The 21,661-nt window shown below is 40.5% G+C and overlaps 1 protein-coding gene across 1 annotated transcript in view; it reads left to right on the top strand.

Annotated features, from left to right (window-relative positions):
- Positions 1–19,134, top strand: part of LOC134664566 (myosin heavy chain 95F) — a 52,811-nt gene extending 33,677 nt beyond the window's left edge. Inside the window, exons 10-27 of the mRNA XM_063521280.1 lie at positions 473–637; positions 1,107–1,230; positions 1,984–2,086; positions 2,364–2,561; positions 2,739–2,963; positions 4,065–4,272; positions 5,752–5,888; positions 7,522–7,626; positions 8,685–8,797; positions 9,498–9,605; positions 10,165–10,302; positions 10,656–10,748; positions 12,239–12,283; positions 14,106–14,226; positions 14,694–14,811; positions 16,222–16,407; positions 17,003–17,142; positions 17,915–19,134. Coding sequence (XP_063377350.1) covers positions 473–637; positions 1,107–1,230; positions 1,984–2,086; positions 2,364–2,561; positions 2,739–2,963; positions 4,065–4,272; positions 5,752–5,888; positions 7,522–7,626; positions 8,685–8,797; positions 9,498–9,605; positions 10,165–10,302; positions 10,656–10,748; positions 12,239–12,283; positions 14,106–14,226; positions 14,694–14,811; positions 16,222–16,407; positions 17,003–17,142 — 2,327 coding nt within the window. The 3' untranslated portion in view covers positions 17,915–19,134. The remainder of the gene's footprint in view (positions 1–472; positions 638–1,106; positions 1,231–1,983; positions 2,087–2,363; positions 2,562–2,738; positions 2,964–4,064; positions 4,273–5,751; positions 5,889–7,521; positions 7,627–8,684; positions 8,798–9,497; positions 9,606–10,164; positions 10,303–10,655; positions 10,749–12,238; positions 12,284–14,105; positions 14,227–14,693; positions 14,812–16,221; positions 16,408–17,002; positions 17,143–17,914) is intronic.
- The last annotated feature ends 2,527 nt before the right edge of the window (positions 19,135–21,661 follow it).

Raw genomic sequence — 21,661 nt, 5'->3', positions numbered from 1 at the left:
CAGCCCGGGACGCGCGGTCTACTATATCGGAGTACTCGACATCGCTGGCTTTGGTGAGATATTCCAACAAGATATAACACTCCCCCGACTAGGGTTACCAGATAACTATTTAGAATTTCGTGATAACATTCCTGTTTTGAGAATATTTTTCCTGACGCTCATATCGGAGACGATGATGACGTGGGGAGGCCCTCCTCCTTGGGGGAGGGGGCTAACTTGAGGGGGTAAGGGGAAATTCCTGACGTCTGGTAACCTTCTCCGACCCCAAAGTGACTGACTGCCCATATTATGTCGTAAAATTGTGTCTGCTGAATTTCCAAAAATCTCCCTATAATTCATAAAGACTTACAATCGCTTCTGTTATGTATCAAGATTGGTCCTTGCTGAATGGCCACAGTTTGTAACTACAACCCAAATCCCCTATTTATAAAAAGCTTCGCGGGCACTTAAGTGATTGGGTTCCGTGTTTCAGAGTACTTCCAGATGAACAGCTTCGAGCAGTTCTGCATCAACTACTGCAACGAGAAGCTGCAGCAGTTCTTCAACGAGCGCATCCTCAAGAACGAGCAGGAGCTGTACAAGCGCGAGGGGCTCGTCGTGCCCGAGGTGCGCTTCAGCGACAACCAGGACTGCATAGGTACTCGGCTCACACAGGCTTGCCTCATTTTGAAACGGTGTTTCTTGACATAACTCTCCTAGCACGAACATTTTCGCGATTTGCTACCCTCCGCTGTAATAAGAGATTTTTTTTATCTACGGATTAGCGACATTTCTAAATACACCCCTTTAATGTTGTTATGAGCACTAGAATATATCCATAACTTTAAATCCATGAACGTTTCGTCGCGCTCAACATAATTCTTATAAATTTGAATCTCTAAAAAACAATACTTATTCTGGTAACTAGCACTGACACTTTAAACTCTCGCGTTTTGTACACATATTCAATTACACAAACAATGAAATTATATCGCGGTAGACCCGTTTGTGTAATTGAACTAGCACTGACGTTAAAAAATATTGTCATCATTTTCAAACTTTTTATTGACGACTACTTTTCTTAAAAGGCCACGTTACCATTACTAAAAAACAAAATTTACTTGCAGATTTAATCGAAAGCAAGAACCACGGCGTTTTCCATCTTTTGGACGAAGAATCCAAGCTACCCAAGCCAGAGTTCGGCCACTTTACACACTCCGTGCACAAACAACTAGGCACCAATAACTCGAGGTAAGCTGTTGTTAACACGTTGTTAGTTCAGAAAATATGTTTGTGCTGTTCAAAATTTGTTTATTGTTGACCGATAAAGTGACACCTGGGTACTGTTCTACGTATTTGATATGTTGAAGCATCACATGCATAGCAGTTAAACTGTAACCGTATGCATGTTGCGATAACCGGCAATATTACTGGGCCCTGTAGAACGGGGACAACCAATGAAGTATTTATAGACGCGTTAATGGTTTTGCAAAAGGCCGTGCGAAGTAGAGGAGGACATGAAAGGGGGTTAGCTACCATGGGCTCAAAACAGTAGCGTCTTAAGACGCAACTGGGATATACTCTAACCCCCTTATTCATAAAACTTTACGGGCCTGATTTAGTTATATTACGTTTTATCCCTTTACAAATACATAAGTCAAAATGACAGATAAAGACCAACTACTCATAGCTAATTCAAGCCAGTAACGCGTTTATGAATAACGCCATTAGCTTATAAGTAGTTTATAGAGATATGTAAAGACACAGACAATGCTCCAGACTGAGCATAGTAGCTCTACCCCCTCTGCCACAAATACGGTAGTTTTACTCTATATTCGAGTCGAAAGTGTCTTTGTGTGCGTCCGTGTCTTTGAACGGACCATTCACGGCACGGGATCTCGCTCACCTAGTCCCCCGCACCCCCGTATTTTTGGCAGCATCGGTTTCATCAAATAATTGCTCTAAACTATGTGTAAAGATATAGCATTATTTTTGCATTTTTAGATTGCAGCTACCTCGCTCCTCCCGTCTAAAGGCGCACCGAACTCTGCGAGATGACGAAGGTTTTCTCCTGAGGCATTTCGCTGGCGCCGTCTGTTACAATACTGTAAGTTACCATTCCAGGACTGAGCTCCTGAGTTCTTAGTAGCAAATTGTAGCTACTTCCTCTTCTTCAGATGATAGATGCACAAGGAATCATACACTGCAATGCGTCATTAAAATATGTAATCAGTGTTAAAACTAACTTCATGCTTATTCTATGACAAATTTGCACTTATGATCACTACAATCAGTCGCATACATTCATACCTATCTTACATATCAATGTTAACCTTTTTAATAGTCTGAAAACTCCTTAAAATAATTAAATGTATTATTTGTAGAGCCAATTTATAGAGAAGAACAACGACGCCCTCCACGCGTCGCTAGAGTTCCTCGTGCAAGAGTCGGGCAGCGCGCTGGTGCAGCAGCTGTTCCAGAACACAGACAACAACAACGCCAAGGGCAAGCTCAACTTCATCTCCGTGGGCGCCAAGTTCCAGAGCCAGCTGTCGCAGCTCATGGACAAGCTGAAGCAGAACGTAAGTTAATTGTCTATAGGCTACTACTAAGATCCTCCTGACACTAAATGTACATTAAAATGTACATATTCGTTGCTATCTAATTTGAACCTTTCATGAACCAAATTAAGTAGCTTTTCTTTTGTTTCATTGCTGTTTTAAATAATCGAAATCTGTAATAGTTTTTCATGTCCCCAGGGCACGAACTTCGTGCGCTGCATCAAGCCCAACTCCCGCATGGTGGGGCTGGCCGTGGAGGGCTCGCTGGTGCTGACGCAGCTGGAGTGCAGCGGCACCATCGCCGTCCTAGAGCTGATGGAGCACGGCTTCCCGTCGCGCGCGCCCTTCCAGGACCTCTACTCCATGTACAGCCAGTTCCTGCCGCCGAGGCTGCGCACGCTGTCACCCAAACTGTTCGCCGAGGTACATACCATCCCGACTCCCGCATGGTGGGGCTGTGAGTGGAGGGTTCCCTGGTCCTGACGCAGCTGGAGTGCAGCGGCACCATCGCCGTGCTGGAGCTCATGGAGCACGGCTTCCCGTCGCGCGCGCCCTTCCAGGACCACTACTCCATGTACAGCCAGTTCCTGCCGCCGAGGCTGCGCACGCTGTCACCCAAACTGTTCGCCGAGGTACATAATACCATCCCGACTCCCGCATGGTGGGGCTGTGAGTGGAGGGTTCCCTGGTCCTGACGCAGCTGGAGTGCAGCGGCACCATCGCCGTGCTGGAGCTCATGGAGCACGGCTTCCCGTCGCGCGCGCCCTTCCAGGACCACTACTCCATGTACAGCCAGTTCCTGCCGCCGAGGCTGCGCACGCTGTCACCCAAACTGTTCGCCGAGGTACATAATACCATCCCGACTCCCGCATGGTGGGGCTGTGAGTGGAGGGTTCCCTGGTCCTGACGCAGCTGGAGTGCAGCGGCACCATCGCCGTGCTGGAGCTCATGGAGCACGGCTTCCCGTCGCGCGCGCCCTTCCAGGACCTCTACTCCATGTACAGCCAGTTCCTGCCGCCCAGGCTGCGCACGCTCTCGCCCAAACTGTTCGCCGAGGTACATAATACCATCCCGACTCCCGCATAATGTACAAAAACAATTTATTCCGATCTAATTGATATATCTGGTTACATTATTTGTGCTTATAAATACATGGAATCGGCACAATTTATTGTTGTTGGTACATAATTTTACCTGTAGTTTTCTCTACATCGTAGAAAAATTGGTTTGGTGTAACTTTCTTAACATATTTGTGCAGTGTTAATGCAAAAAATTCAATATTCTTCGAATGTGAATTCAATACACCTTAATATACAATACAAATAAACTTAACTGCACACCTCAATAAAAGAAAACAGACACAAGCAAAGGTAAACAACAGGCGATAGTATCGCTAAAAAGCGATCTCTTTCAGACAACCTCAGAACGAAATGAAAGTTTTTGACGCAAAATGATTCAAGTAAGACAGGTTTAAAATGTTCTTAAACCGTAGACCAAATCATAACAATCTATTTTATTTTCCAGGCCATAGTGCACAGCATGGGTCTATCCACGGCCGACTACAAGTTCGGCATCACCCGCGTGTTCTTCCGGCCCGGCAAGTACTCGGAGTTCGACACCATGATGCGCTCCGACCCGGAGAACCTGCGCGCCGTCATCGACAAGGTGCTCGCGTGGCTCGTCAAGTCGCGCTGGCGGAGGTCCATATTCGCCGTGCTGTCTATCATCAAACGTGAGTTATATATACTACACAACATGGTCTATACTTCCAACTACAAGGTACGGCCCGGCAAGTACTCGGAGTTCGACACCATGATGCGCTCCGACCCGGAGAACCTGCGCGCCGTCATCGACAAGGTGCTCGCGTGGCTCGTCAAGTCGCGCTGGCGGAGGTCCATATTCGCCGTGCTGTCTATCATCAAACGTGAGTTATATATACTACACAACATGGTCTATACTTCCAACTACAAGGTACGGCCCGGCAAGTACTCGGAGTTCGACACCATGATGCGCTCCGACCCGGAGAACCTGCGCGCCGTCATCGACAAGGTGCTCGCGTGGCTCGTCAAGTCGCGCTGGCGGAGGTCCATATTCGCCGTGCTGTCTATCATCAAACGTGAGTTATATATACTACACAACATGGTCTATACTTCCAACTACAAGGTACGGCCCGGCAAGTACTCGGAGTTCGACACCATGATGCGCTCCGACCCGGAGAACCTGCGCGCCGTCATCGACAAGGTGCTCGCGTGGCTCGTCAAGTCGCGCTGGCGGAGGTCCATATTCGCCGTGCTGTCTATTATAAAACGTGAGTTTTGTGGATACTGCGGATGATAATCTGTACCAGAAGTCTGCAAACTTTAGAAGAGAAAAGCCAACCACAGTAAACATCATTACCTTTAGTTAGGAATGGCAAAGAGCCACGAGAGTTAATTTGAGTGGTCTAAGTCCTCTAACCGCAACTTACACAATCCCACTAACCCGCGGTCAACCGCTTAAACCGATAACCGAGTGTCAAATTGTACTGGTAACCATGGTATCTCGAGGTTTAACCGGTGGAGGGTTAGTGGGATGGTGCAAGCGTTTGAGTGCCTTAAAGACTAAAGCATAATTCGCGAGCCGCGGTTTGCGACCTTTGGTTTGTACTTCCGATGGTCCAATGTCATTGCGTCTCACTCTCTCATTAAGCAAAATGTGAGACAAAATACACATTGGACAAAGAAATTGGACAGGTGGCATACCACCCTAACAAATGGAAATTGATCTCGAGTTCCGTGACATGAGACTACGAATAAGTTATACATGGTGTGTCTGACCATGGGGCTTTAAATCTAGGGCTTGACTTTACTTGCTAAACTAAGCTACTTTTACTATGGGACCAACGCTCAAATCGGGGAAAAATTTTTGGCTTTTCCATAGAAAATGTCGACATCTAATCAGCCAAAATGTATGAAAAAGTAAAAAAAATCGGGATTTCGGGGTTGGTGCCATAGTAAAAGTAGCTCAGTTTAGCGAGTTGAATCGAGCCCTGGATTTAAAGCCCCATGGTCAGACACACCGTGTATAGTATATTGTACACACTGTAGATACCTTTTAGCGACGTGACCTATTTCCCGTGCTCGGATTTTACGATCGCAATCTGTTTCGATAATGTTAGAAGTGATAGATGATTACAGTTACACAGCATTACCACCTTTATATTGTATTGCAGTAAAGAACAAGATCGTGTACCGGCGGCAATGCCTGGTGACGATCCAGAAGGCGGTCCGCGGGTACCTGGTGCGGCGCCGCCACCAGCCGCGGCTGAAAGGGCTCGCCAAGATACGCGCGCTCGAACACAGTCTTAAGGTAAGTTTTCATACCGGGTGCGTTATCCTCGTAAGACCTACCACACAAAGTTAGTTATTAGTTTTCCAATTTTAAATCTGAACCTTGTTCTTTATGTCAATTGGAACGAATTTCGTTTGTTTCAAAAAGCATTGAAATAAAATAATACTTTTCTCAAACATGCAATGAAATATTGATGTTATGTTCCTTATGATAGGCTGCGAAGTATGACGTTTCAGGTGCGGCTAGGACAAAAGGTATTTAATGGAATTTCATACAAATCTTGCAGGCCTAGGCTGGCAAAGTCCTCTTTTTTAATTTTCATTTCACAGATATTTGTGACACAGCATCGTGGCATTCATCCATTAAAAAAAAACTATAGGCAGTATTGGCTTTATGGTTCGTAATGACACTGCCACTATGCCTATAAAAAAAAACAAAAAACAATGTTTGCTATAAATTGCAGTTTTATTTGTATAAAATCAACATGAACTTAATAAATAATACATTATTAACCAAATTTAATAGTTTTATATTATAAATTTAACTACACAAATAAAAACATTTAAAATATTTCATCTAAACGTTAGCGGTAAAAAGGTCTACTCAAACACGCGTAGTTATTTTTTTTAATTGTTTTGGAGGTAAAGTTGAAAAATTTTCATTCTGTTTTATTGGATTTATGGTGCGTTGTTGATTTTTTTACTTTGAGTTCCGACGAAATAATTAAATTAATTGTAATCGTAGGTGTTGGAATTGGCAGCGTAAGCAGAATTGATTTTAAATAACTTGCTGCCTCTGCCGCGAAGTTAAAGACGAAGTATGTATATGGTTGCTTAATGCTTATGGCAATTTTATTATTTGAGAAACTAAGAAAAATGGCTTGCAGTTTATTACAAACAGTTTTGTGGCATATTTTAAATTAATGTAACTACAAATTCGTCAACACTGTGGAAATTATACTTATTTACTCCATGTATAAAGCAACGATGTATGTGAAACATGATATCAACATGAAAGGCTATGTAAACTTATGTGACGAAAACGATAGTCAGACGGATACAAGGCGAAAAAATCAAAGATACATGAAAATATACGAGTAGTAAAAATACACGACTCGTGTAAAACATACGCGTGATAATGATATAGGTACGTGTTGGTTATATTTTGGGTGTAGTTTACTTTTAGTTTTTTCTATAAATAAAACTTGGGTTTCGTGGATTTTTTATTTTATTTATTTCATTGCATGTTTGAGAAAAGCACTATACATACCTCGGCGGGAAATGGGGTTGCCCGCGCTCAGACCTATCCGGCCTCGCTTCGCTCGGCCGTCTATATGTCTTCGGCCGGCAACCCCTTTCGTCCCGGCCTCTGTAGTAATGTACTATTATTTGGATCGTGAAAGGTCCTAATTAAATTACAATCATTGAGTCTCACAACGGTTATAAGTGGATCGGGGAAATAGAAAAAAAATAATTGTGCGATGTAATTAACGGATGTCCCCTTTTTAAACCGTTCGGTCGTTTAACCAATTTTAGCATGAGATACATTCTTACTGAAAGATTTCTTTGAAATTGAATATTTATGTGATTTGTAATGAAGTAAACAGTCGAATACAAATAAAAATGTATTTAAGTATGTTTTATTACTAAAGGACATGGAGTCAGTGAGCCAACAACTGAAGAAAGAAAAGGATCAGGCTCTGAAGAACATCGACGTGTTGAGGAACAGTATTAGAAACGCGTGTGGAACCATCAAGGTACGTCAAATGTGTTCCTTTCCATCCAGCAACCCGTGGAGCGCACTAGTGTCACACGTGTGACGTTAACTCAATATGAGACGTAGTATTAGAAACGCGTGTGGAACCATCAAGGTACGTCAAATGTGTTCCTTTCCATCCATCAACCCGTGGAGCGCACTAGTGTCACACGTGTGATGTTAACTCAATATGAGACGTAGCGACTCAGTATCAGACGTGTATTACTACAGATCAATATCCTGGGTCAAATTGCTTTGCATCAATTTGTTGTATGGTGGACATTCGACAGGTTAATCAGATCGATGGTACCCTGGAAATTTAAGGGACTGTCATACCAAATCGTCGGTTACTGTTAAACGTTAGCAAAATTTTACTGCATGGGAATTTTCGTGGTTCACTGCTCAGTGTCAAATCAGTTCGTCATTTTTAGTTGGTGCAAATGGGCCCAAGTCCTGTCTAATATTATCAGTAGCGTCTCCTGAATCCCAGATGTTCTTAAAAAGGCTTTATTCCAAACTTAAATTTTAACTTTTGTTAAATAAAACTAAGGTTCCAAATTCAAAAACAAAACTTTAGCTTCTGGGACTTAGTAGGATGTATTTCTTATTGTTTGCTTTACAAGAGCAAGAGCGTCTGCAGGTGATTCAAAATTCTTATTCTAGCGCTGACTGTACAAATGTAATGCACAATTGTATTCCATCGTATTTTCTCGCAAACGTTCGTATTTGTCATGCTACTTCAGTCAACCTCAGTACTTTGAGCAAGACTGAAATAGCAAGACACGTTCGTACGTTTCCGTGAAAATATGATAGAAAATAATTATGCGGTATCGTCTTGGGTCGTCCCATTCGTTTTTCGTCAAGTTCTTAAATTAGTCCTATTCTGCTTTCGTCACGCATTCTACATTGAAAGCCACCGACGATTGTGACGAATGTAGAATGGGCAGAATAGGACTACTTTAAGAACTTGACGAAAAACGAATGTGACGACCCAAGACGATACTAATTATGCACTACATCTGTATAAGCGGTTCCAAAAATTGCGAGTGTTTTTTGCAGACCAACGACAAGATCAGCCGCACCGAGATAGACCAGCTCTTCGCGAGGCTGACTAAGGATATCGAAGTGCAAATGGCCACGTTGCAAAAGGCCATGGTCGACCAGAAGAACAGGTACATATTGCTTGATTCAAACTGTGCTTCTATAGTAAACATTGTTTTGACTATATTGTTTGATGTGTGCAGTGGCGGATTTGCCCTAAGGCTAAGTAGGCCCGGGCCTCTAGGGCGGCAAGATATTAGGGGCGGCAAATTCTGACAAAAAATCACTGATGATAACAAGAAATAACTCAAAATGTAGTCAGTACATATATATATGCATAAGAAACAAGTGACGGTCAAGTCACGGCCAAACACAGTATTCTTTATAGTTCTATCCGCTTTATTAAATAGAAATTATGTTATGACAAAAAATAACTGCTGTCTATGTTTTTCTTATAATTTTCTGGTGCTTTATTTCGTGAATGTTGTGAAATAATTTATTAATACAGTCAACATGCTTGTTTTCGAAACTATTTTTTGTTGTTATTCTGTCCCATCAGCCAGGAGACAATAGTAGCATAGTTTCTCAGAAGAGCTGCTGATACCATGTTCTACAAATGTGCTTAGTAGATGTTCCATTATGGAAAGGCCTTATAACTACAAAAAAATTCAAGTTAGGTTAATTTAAATACGAAATGATTAGTATTTTAAGAGTGACCCAGGAGACCGTAACCATGGCAATTAATGACAAGAAAAAGTTGATTCACTGATAGCGAGTTTCATGTACGAGTACATGAAACTCATCAATGTGTAAAGTCTGTGTAACTTTCAGGGAAGAACAAGAGAGATTACGCAAGATCGAGGCGGAGATGCGCGCCGCCGAAGAGGCCAAGCGGCTCGAGCTCGAGCGACAGCGCCAGGAGGACGAGCATCGCCGACTGTGAGTACACAACTATACCTGTGTCTCTGTCGCACCTACATGCGGCGAACGACATGGTATCTCTTTTTTTTATTACTTGCGTGCGGCGGGTAATTAATACAGTTATCGCCTTCTTTCTGTCTCATTCTTTAACAAATGATGTGAGAATTTGTTACGCCTTGAGCCTCTCACGGTCGATTGCTAAACTGACGAACGTGAACAACTGTAGCCCTTTGTCAAAGAGAATTTGAAATGTAGTACATTTACTGCCATCTTTCGACATAAATGATTAACACTTTTAGAACGCCATTTGACTTTGATCCTTATTTTTTCACTGATATGTGTTAAATTAGTTAAATGTCAAAAAGCATCGGCATCTAGTGGAGAGCAAGCCAAAGGTATGGCGCCATCCCTCGACTACATGGCACCATACCTTTGGCCTGACGTCGAGTAGATGGGGATACTTTTTGACACGTGAACGAAATGCAAAATCAGTATTTTTAACTGTTATATGGTACAAGACTACACATCCTTCCTTCTACTGTGATATCTAGCCTGATATGTGCGTAATGTTCACCAGGAAAGCGGAAATGGAAGCGCGGCGGAAAGCGGAAGAAGCCGAGCGGCTGCGGCAGGAGGAACAGGATCGGCAGCAGGCGCTGCTGCTGCAGCAACAACTCGAGCAGGCCGCGCAGGCTGACCGCGACAGCCGGGAGAGGTAAGAAGACGTATGTAGTATACAGTAACCCCTTATTCATAAAACTTTACGGGCCTGCTTTAGTTATATTATGTTTTTTCTCTTTCACACAAATATATTAAGTCAAAATGACAGATAAAGACGAATGATTCATAGCTAATTCAGGCCAGTAACGCGTTTATGAATAATGCCATAAGTATGTAACCAAACTTAAGGCAAAAAAATGTCCCACACCATATGATAATGCATGCGGATTGGCACGCCCGCTCCTGTGTGTGAGACAACAATCGGTACACACATGAACAGCGCTGTCACGCGTTCTTTGGCTAAAGTGCGTTATTAACAAGTATCTCTTACTCTATCCGTTTGTGCAGGTTGGAGCAGGAGCGTCGGGACCACGAGATGGCCGTGCGGTTAGCCAAGGAGACCAACGGGCACGTGGAGGGCTCGCCGCCGCAGCTACGCAGGTATGTGTCCATACTTACATATCATGGCCTATATGTATACACGAATGTACAGTCACCACACGGGATTGTTATGCCATTAAGGGCCACTTCCACCATTTACTAATCCGGGGTTAACCGGTTAAACCTGTAGTTACCAGGGTTACCAGTACAATTTGTCACTGGGTTAACGGTTTAACCGGTTAACCCCGGGTTAGTGGCATGGTGCAAGTGCACCTTAGGGTTCTTGCTAAATTAGAAATTCTATAGCGTAAGTATTGAGCAACCAGTTTAGCTAGGGCCCTAAATGGCGCAACAATCGCGGAGCGTGATGGTACGTCTACTTCTGGCGAATGCACCATTAGCGTGCTATTTGCGGACTTCTCGCACAACGCACGCACATCGTACGTACGGTAACTACGAAATGCGCGTAAGCGGAGCAAGTTTCGCTAATGGTTCGCTAGTACCGCATATACGTCAGATCTTGACGAACTTTTGAAGTTCGACCGTTGACTAGTCACTGGCCCAATATTACAGGGTTCTATGTTACATTTTTCAGATAGTTGAAATTCGACTTAATGTCCTTATGACAATGTTCAAATTTCAGTTGGATAAAAGTGAGACATAGAACCCTGTAATATTAGGCCAGCGTAGTAATAATGTTGTACAGTTACAGATCATTAGTTATCTTGACCGCGTATACATTAACGTCGTACCCGGGGCTCGTTTCATAATAGCTGTGTTATGTTAAAGCAAAAGAAGGGTCTTTATTATATTATATGAAAGGATGTAAAATAAGCAGCTTCATGCTTACATTACCAGTTATCGTGAAATGGGGCCCTGGACAACGGCCGTACTTTATAACAAACTTTGAAATCAAAATTTGAAAAATTCATTCATAATGAATTTATAATTTATACAAAACTCTGACTTATCTAAAATTGTTCAGAAACGAATGTTTATCGAATAAAATAAATATTACTTTAAAAGAACACTGTCGCATGTCGCGCCTTTCTTCCTGTATATAGCTTGGCACGACATACTGCGACAAGACCACAATCAACAATCATGAGCAGTACGTTGACTTCATACAAACGTCGAGTCGACCCACACGCTCTGTAATTATCACTTACTCGTTCAGAAACACAGTACTCTATTCTCAACACTAAGTGCGTTAAATCAACACCGACCGGCCGACCTTTATGATGTTCCTGAAAAAAAAAGCGTCATTATTAACTCACATACGGGTAAATGACAGCTCAAATATCAAACTACTTGTAAATTGACAAAACACACTTCCTAAATAGCGCACAAATTGTATTGTAGTTACGTCTGAAGTGTTTAAGATAAATATATATTTAAGACTATTGCAAAATGATAAGTATGATGGTTCTGAGGTAACCCATTGTTGTATATATTTGATTTGTTGTACGCCGACTCAGGCTTTTGTTAGAAGTTGATATACTGCGAATGATTAGTATTGTGATGATAGTAAGTATTATTTGTTTGCACAGTTTCCCAACAATGGACACAGTGAATGGAGAAAATAAGTTGAACAGGTATTCAGTGAGACTAACGTTTCCTTCTACGCACGCTCGCTATATCTTTTTGATTCGCTTTCAATTATTGTAACAGATAGTAGAGCTGTGATAGTGTCATATGTTGTGACACTTTGTGCCATTATGATCGTCTAGTATTTCTTTCGTTTGTTCGGCATCGTCATCAGTCGTAACTACGCGTAGGGGTCGAAATAATCAAGACTTAAGTTTTGGCAAGAGAACTATTTCCACATTCTCACAATTATAATATACACATTCTTTTGTGTAGCTAATTATGCATATACTCATTATTTTGTGTAGCTAATAATGCATATACTCATAGAGCGTGCTGATGAAAAACTGCTCATTGTCTTCTCAAGCGGTCTGTTGTTATGTTAGTTTTCTTAATTCAACGATTTTTCAACGTTGATATTATTACAACTCTACTTTCTGATATAGACTACAGGATGCGTTCTTTTACTGGTATATTTATAATAATACCCCAGTAAGAAAATCTTTAATTTTTTTCGCTGAACTGACATTGGGTTGATAGTTTGAAAACTAGAATTCACACAGAGAATATGCACAATCTGTCTCAGACTTCAACAAGTTTTACAAAAAAAATATTCCTAAACGTTTAAATCTGTTAAAATGATCCTGCTGAGAACAAAACACTTTGTAACGGAAGAGAAGTACAGAATAAACATAAGTGTAAATCGAAGTTATCACTAGGATCCAGTAAGAGCGCATCTATAGTAGAATGATTGAAAGCGAAATGATCTCTACTGACACGTACTAACTCACTGCTAACTTTATACCGCTTGTTTCTATTATGGCATGGACTACGCTTAACTATTTAGTTGTAGTTTTTATTATTATTTAGATGTGTAACTTAACAGTAATCACATTAACATGAAACGTGGATCTTTTGATTTTTTGTAGTCTAAATGATTAATGTTTTTTGATAATTAAATAATAACACGGAAAAAAAATAATAGAGCTCGATTTTGCGATTGAAAACCAGCCTAGGTACTAGATAAAAAGCAAAACAGTATAATTTAACCCGATTATTGTCGATAAATCAATTTTGACTGATTAAAGCATTGTATGTGTATCGATCGAATTGGAATTCATGGGAACCGTAGTAACACCCTGAATTTTAGTTATACTGTTTATAGACATATAACTGTCGTGTGTAAGATTTTTGATTATAATAACATTTCGATGAGCTTTAAAACATTTTACCTTATCAGTGGGAACTTAGTTGGTTTTTGTCGATTAAAGTTACTGCATGCGTCTTCAGACTTGCATCTTGCTTCTACTTTGAAATCGTTTTGCACTGTAATTAAAATCACTTAAACCGTATGTGAAAATCGTCTACTTATTTCCATCTCTATCGGTATTTCTGTATTCGAACGATAGAGGGCCAATAGATTATTTTCGAATATCGATGTTCGGTGTAGCTTCCTCCTATTTTATTTATCAAATGTATTTATTCTTAGGTCACGATATTACTTTTTGGCATTATACGAAACCTAATTTTTAGTATTAATAGTAATTCTGTGAAAATCAAGTAAATTAACTCGCGTACTAGTAAATTGCTTGTAGATATATTACAGTCCTATATAAATGAAATTATTTACGGATGCTGATTATAGTACTTGGATATTTTTTGAAAAATATTATTACTATTCTATACTATTTTGTTCTTTATAATACCTGTATAAATGTGTAGTTAATTATGTGTAGGACTACTTTTAAACAAAACTGCATGAAAATTGCATGTGTCCTTATCCCACCGCAACACAGTTCAGTTTGGTATAACGCGTGTTTGACATTCTAGATCGGAGCGAGTTAGGATGCAGCAAGCGATGCAAGGCAAGCAGAAACACGACTTGTCCAAGTGGAAATATTCCGAGTTGAGGGACACCATTAACACGTCGTGCGACATCGAGCTTCTAGAGGTAAGTGCCCCCGTACCGCGCAAGCGAGGACTCATTGAAGCAGTCGGTCTATAAAGGCTCTCCATACCTCGGCCCGCGAAGCGTTTCAATCCGGCCCGCTGACAGCGTTCCAATCCGGCCCGCGGGAGCCAGGCTCCAGGGGCGCAAGCCCTAACAGCAGCAACCAGATAGAGTGGCCCGCGCCTGTTTCTGAGGCGCAATATGACCCTCAGGTAAAAAAGTTCGGAGACCCCTGGTCTATAGTAACAAATATTTGTGACAAACACAAATAGATGCCCTTACCAGGATGCAGACCCGGGACCTGCTAAAAATATATATAAAGGGATGGTATAACAGGCGGCAAACTTAAAAAGTGTAAGCGCGAAGGGTCGTTTAGTCATTAGTCATAGAAGTTGAATTTTTACGCCTTTTTTTACTGACAAGTCAATTTGGTCACTGAAATTTATGCGATATTGGTTGTTATATAGGCGTGCCGACACGAGTTTCATCGGCGCCTGAAAGTGTACCACGCTTGGAAGGCCAAGAACGCGCGCAAGACTACCATGAACGAGCAGGAGCGGGCGCCACAAAGCATCATGGACGCAGGTACATACATGTTATACCTCACTATTTAGCGTGCTGACAAGTGTACCAACGCCGCCTGAAGGTGTACCACGCTTGGAAGGCCAAGAACGCGTGCAAAACTACCATGAACGAGCAGGAGCGGGCGCCACAAAACATCATGGACGCAGGTACGTAATGCACCATCACTATGCAGGCGTTCGAGTTCTATTGGCGCCTGAAGTTGTACCACACTTGGAAGGCCAAGGAAGCACATAACTATTAAGTGCCTGAAGGTGGCCCGGGGATTGCCAAGAACGCGTGCAGGTGCGGGCGCCACAAAGCATCATGGACGATACATACATATTGTACCTCACTATTTAGCGTGCTAACGTGTACCATCGTCGCCTGAAGGTGTACCACGCTTGGGAGGTCAAGAACGCGCAAGGAACATCATGCAAGCAGGTTACGGAGGTCAGGTTACCTACATATGCATAGACGGCTCGAGGAAGGACAAGAACGCACGTAAGTCGACCATGACCGACAACGCATCACGCGGCACGCACCTGCTGTCACTATTTATACCATTACAGATAATAATAGAAATAGAAAAAAATTTAACCTCTTTGAACTCATACTGACGTGTGTTGAGTGAACGTGACGTAAGAAAATATACGTCTAGATTTTTACACAGGCTAGTTTGTTAGTACCTAACCGCCATTTTGTTTCTATTTCTTGTGTTTTTATTATTAATAATGCAATTTAGTAACAACATCTTCTCCTTAGTCGTTATACTCTCTCCAGAGTGTCGTGGTCAACTGCTGACATCAGGCACAGATGTTGCTTGCCGTACCGATAATATATCTAGGGATAAAGGAGATACCATCATGGAATGACCCATAGGACGAAATAAAGATATGATATGACAGCATTGAAGTAGGAAGGCCACCACGAATCGAAAAATCCTGTAGGCTAAAATCCTTTAGACCAAACCCCTATAGGCTAAAATCCTTTAGACTATAATACTTTAGGCTAAAATCCAAGACCTTGCAAATCCTTCCGCTCCGCCATTTCGAAAAAAAAAATCCAAAATGAAACCGACAAAAAGACTCTATATAATTATCTGCTCACGACGAAAATCCGTTTCTAGAATCTGGAGATGCACGAAAGTAAATCCCAATCTGAAAAGGAGACTGCGTTCGCTCAGCTCATACAATAACATGAATTTTAATAACCTGTCACCCTTCGCTTGAATTTTGAATTTTTACCATTGATTTAATTTTTAGTGTATTAGAATTGTACTATATGTATTTTAGGAATAAGGACAATGTATCATGTATACCGTAAAACGGTTGATTGTGACACTCACTAACCAAATATTGTAACATAAATGATTACTTACTTACTTGAATAGCCCTCTTCTGTGTAATATACATATGTATTATGTCCATCCAGCCAAGACTCCCCGCTTGCCAGCCAAAGGCGACGTGCTCGGCGCGCGGCACCGCTACTTCCGCATCCCGTTCGTGCGGCCCGCGGCCGCCGACCGCCGCGGCTGGTGGTACGCGCACTTCGACGGCCAGTACGTCGCGCGCCAGATGGAACTGCACCCCGACAAGGCACCAGTACTGCTTCAGAGCGGTGAGTGACACATCCACACATTATCTAATACCTTTAGGGCTCATTTACACGGCACACGAACTCTCATGCGATTTTAGTTACATTGCGGACCATTGAGGTTACATCAACTAGTTCGTTTTTTTAGCATTAGAAAAAGGGTAAACAATCTTGACGTGTCTTTTAATTTATATAGCCGACCGATCAAATAACGCAATGTAATGAATGAAACTCTCATGCGAGTTCTTGTCTTCGTGCCTGTCATGCTACTTCAGTCAACCTCAGTACTTTTTGTACCGAGACTGACTAAAATAGCAAGACACGAGCGTAAGTTTCCACGAAAATACGAAGGAAAATAATTGTGACGTTCCACGGCAGAAGGTACTTTATGGCGGCTGGCGCTTACGTCGCACAGCGCCGCAATAATATTGGAGCGGCGTTAATAATAGCGTAAGCGCCAACCGCCATAAGGTAGTTTTAGCCGTGGGACGTAACAATTATGCACTACATCTGTAATATAACTAATGTGATTTTAAAGCCTTTCAAGTGTCGATGTCGCTACAAGCAGCTTAAAATGTGGTATTGTTTAAGGCCCTAATTTTATTTGCTTTTGTGTCAGGCGTGGACGACATGCAGATGTGCGAGTTAAGCCTGGACGAGACGGGGCTCACGCGCAAGCGCGGCGCCGAGATCCTCGAGCACGAGTTCGAGCGAGAATGGGCGCGCCACGGTGGCGCCCCCTACCACAGCAACAGATAGGTAATATGACAACAACATTTATGTAACTACCATAACAAAACTTGTGTCACCTTCACAACAACACTAGGTAACAAACCACAACACCAGTACAACATATAGGCAACACACAACAATGCTTAAATGTATACTGCAAAACGTAATTCAAGACCAAAAAAGTAAGAATGTTGCCACTGCAATAATTTGTTTGTAAAATAGTAAATTCCTTTTTATAAATAATCATGCTAAGATAATTTATTTTACTCCTACGATTTAAAAAAAGTACTTTTTTAGGGTTCCGTACCCAAAGGGTAAAACGGGACCCTATTACTAAGACTTCGCTGTCCGTCCGTCCGTCCGTCTGTCACCAGGCTGTATCTCACGAACCGTGATAGCTAGACAGTTGAAATTTTCACAGATGATGTATTTCTGTTGCCGCTATAACAACAAATACTAAAAACAATAAAATAAAGATTTAAATGGGGCTCCCATACAACAAACGTGATTTTTGACCAAAGTTAAGCAACGTCGGGCGTGGTCAGTACTTGGATGGGTGACCGTTTTTTTTTGCATTTTTATCGGTTTTTTTTTGCATTATGGTACCGAACCCTTCGTGCGCGAGTCCGACTCGCACTTGCCCGGTTTTTTAACTTATTTTTACGTAAATACAAGACGCGCTAGTGAAAAGTGGCAACATTGTCTTTCTTGGTCTTGAATTACGTTTTGCAGTTTAACTATCACAACAACACGTATACCCATTTATAATATATTTAACATAATATGTTTTATGTTACAGGTACCCAACATTCGTGGCGGACATCAAGAAAACGGGACAGCGAAACGCAACGTATCATAATAATTTAATTAATAACTAATTCTATCTTAGTAGAATTAGTAGAGTAAATTATAGACCTACACGAAACTTAGTGCTTTTCAATGTGCCTTCACAGGTTCCTAGTATCATAAACATCAAAGTGCAATAATTAGGCTTAGGAATTTTGGTAGAACTCTGTAGCGTTAGAGCCATGAAGTCGTGTAACAAAATATTGTTCGAGCTTTCATTTATAGTTAGAATTGAAAAAGTACGAGTTAGACGTTGCGGGCATGTATTTAACAAAATTTATGGTAAAAATATAACGATGTCATGAGTTAAAGAAATTTCTAGCAAAGGATATAGAATAATACTTGGGAAAAGCGAAATCAATTCGTCAATGATTATTGTGTTTTACATATTATTGAACAACGATATATACCTATTATAGCAATTCAATGATATTTCTACTAAAATTCCTTAACCTAGCAACTATATATAAATTTAAATGCGTTATAGTTAGCATTTCATTCAAGCAGGAGATTACATACGAGTACAAGTTTATGGTAAAAAACAATGAATTATAGATTATTTGTATTTTGTATCCCTTTGAAATACAATGAATTAATTAGTCTTGGGTCTATAACAGTGTATCTCCTAGTTCGAATGAGACGGTTGTAGAAATGAATGCAAAATAGTCGTATACATTTGTAGTTGTTAAATAAATAAAGTACATACTAGTAATATAATTATAGACAAAATTATCAAATTAATTTCATAAAGCTAATAAGGTGCTGGAGAGGAAATAAGCAGCTATTTTATAAAATATAATGTGTGGTTAGCGCGTGATGAGATTTTTGAATGAAAAATCTACTTAGGTATACATTTTACTGCTAATACTTATACTCTGTATTTGATCAGAGTAGTAAGCGCATTGTGTATTATTGAAACTTATGAAAGTATTTTAACAGTATTTATTTATACATTCCTTTAATAAAATATTTTGAAAACGAAACGTCCATGCATTCCTATTCGAAGACTTGTATATCTTTTTTTATAATTTTGGTATAGTTTTATGAAGTACAATTGTACATATAATCATACCGTGTCAACCGTGTGCCTTTTAAAGTGCTTAGCCAGAATACTGCTGTGTATTTATGTAATGTGTATGCTTTACCAAATAAAAGTAACGTGAATTTGAACAAGTTTTTTTTTTTATATACACTCCAAAACATGTTACTCGTACAGTCCGTCCGTTATTCTAAGAAGTACGCCATACCATAGTAAATAGATGTATGGCAAACTTGATTTTAGGAAACGGACAGGCCATACCTACAGGTTACCTACAGGTTGTTTTTGGAAATACTGTTAGCATCGGCGTTTGGCTAAAAGTGGTTCCACCTGTCCAATTTCTTTGTCTTAAGACTCTTAAGATTTATATTTCTTACAAAATAATAAAATGCTCCGATGTTGTAAAACAGGTAAATATTAAGATTAATAACGATTCATAAGAGCTTGTTGCTAGGCCTACATGAATAAAGTATATTTTGATTGATTGATTGACAGGCTTTACAATTAGGTAGGGTGTGGCCTGTAATATGAGCAAAAAAATAAACTGTAGGCTGTATTCTGCATGCTGACCAACATTTGTTCAGCGAATTTTAAAAATAACTTGTGGTTTGATTTTTAATACAAGTTTATTTTAAGACGCAATGTATTGCGAATTGTGTTATGTTTACGGCTGGACAAGCAACGTCAATCACAATGATATAGCGTGGTGATGGCGTCCATTGAAGATAATATTTATTTTGTATGTAAAATAGGGAGTCTAAATACTTCATATTTTTTTAAAGTTGTTGAACAAAAGTGTCATTGTTTGAGGAGTAGGTACAATCTATGTTTTAATTATTTGCTCGTGTTACAGGCCACACCCGGTATACCTAATTGTCATGTCGGACATCTTTAAGTACCTATATAACCCAAGCTACTAAGAATATTTTATGCTTACGCTATTTCAATTTTCAACCTACTATTACTAATCAGCAATCTAAAAACAGAAAAAACCGGGCAAGTGCGAGTCGGACTCACGCACGAAGGGTTCCGTACCATAAAGCAAAAAAAAAAAACGGAAAAAATGCAAAAAGAAAACGGTCACCCATCCAAGTACTGACCACGCCCGACGTTGCTTAACTTTGGTCAAAAATCACGTTTGCTGTATGGGAGCCCCACTTAAATCTTTATTTTATTCTGTTGTTAGTATTTGTTGTTATAGCGGCAACAGAAATACATCATCTGTGAAAATTTCAACTGTCTAGCTATCACGGTTCGTGAGATACAGCCTGGTGACAGACAGATGGACGGACAGCGAAGTCTTAGTAATAGGGTCCCGTTTTACCCTTGGGTACGGAACCCTAAAAACAACCAACTCGAAATATCAGCTTGATGTTTCATTGACGCACATCTTTGATCATCTTGAGATCATACATTTTATTTATGATCACCAGTCCTTCTAATATGCATATATACCTTATGTAAGTATGTTGAGCAACAGCAAAAACGCCAAAAAATACATGAGGTGGTGGTACTGGTGCTCGCTGCGGTCCCAATACATGTCATCTTGAAACTTAAGTCATTGTCATGCAATAGAGGTGACAGCAGGGTGTCATCTATTGGGCATTTGCTTGTCGAACATTTACCACCACTTATGTTTATACTCGTAACACATTGCTCGCTTTTCTCCAGTCGGTAAATCAACGCTCTACAATGTTTCACCTCACCGATCTTCATATTCATTAGCATCTACTAGGCTAACGTATTTAAACAAAACGCGGTAGAATATAACTTGAGTTGTGATAAAAAAATTGTCAACGAGCGCAGAGTTTCTATTTTTATAACAGCGAATTGGTTACACTAGAACAATGTTTTGGTCGCTCTTATTGGTTGCAGTGATGGCGGGTATTGTATACTACACATGGGAACGGCGAAGGCTCTATCAGATTCATAGCGAGCTACCCATTAATGCAAAGTCCTACCCTATTCTTGGTCATGCATATCTAATGAACAATTCGGATGCTAATAGTAAGTTTGATCATACCGACTATCGTCATAATCTCATATCATAGTATAGTAAATCGTCTGTCCGCGGTTTAACTAAGAGACTGATACTCCTGAAAAAATTATTTCACACGTTATTTTTTAACGCTTAGAGTGACGGCACCAATCATGGACATGCTAAGCGCACTAAATTAGAATTTCGTTTAAAAATGGGATGTTTTTTGACGATACAAAAATGGTGATTTTTTTTTCGGCACTTAAATACATGAGGAACATTTAAACAAAACCAAAAATTCTGTATGTTTAATACATAATTAATAAAAAATATATAAATTGAAATTTACGAAATCACCATTGATGGACATCAAAAATTCAGTAATGGACACCCAGTCATGGACATGGACCCAATTATGAACATCCATTAATGGACACTTTTGTATTGAACACATAAATGAAACAAATGATGTCACAAATCAACTTTTATTAACGCTATTTGAACTTTCATTTAGATTTCTAAGTTATACTATAAGAGTTTTAGTCCGGTTGCCGGCTGCATGAAACAAACCTGATCAAAAAATAGAATATACCTACCCTGTAGAGGTACCTGACATTTAGTACCTTCCAACTTTCAACGCACTTGGTCGGCCTAGGCTTAACCTGGCAGATTTTGTACAAATG

This window comes from Cydia fagiglandana, chromosome 5, assembly GCF_963556715.1.
Source record: "Cydia fagiglandana chromosome 5, ilCydFagi1.1, whole genome shotgun sequence".
Classification (NCBI taxonomy): domain Eukaryota; kingdom Metazoa; phylum Arthropoda; class Insecta; order Lepidoptera; family Tortricidae; genus Cydia; species Cydia fagiglandana.
Note: the sequence above shows the minus strand (reverse complement) of the source record. Positions and strands in the feature narration are given on the sequence as shown.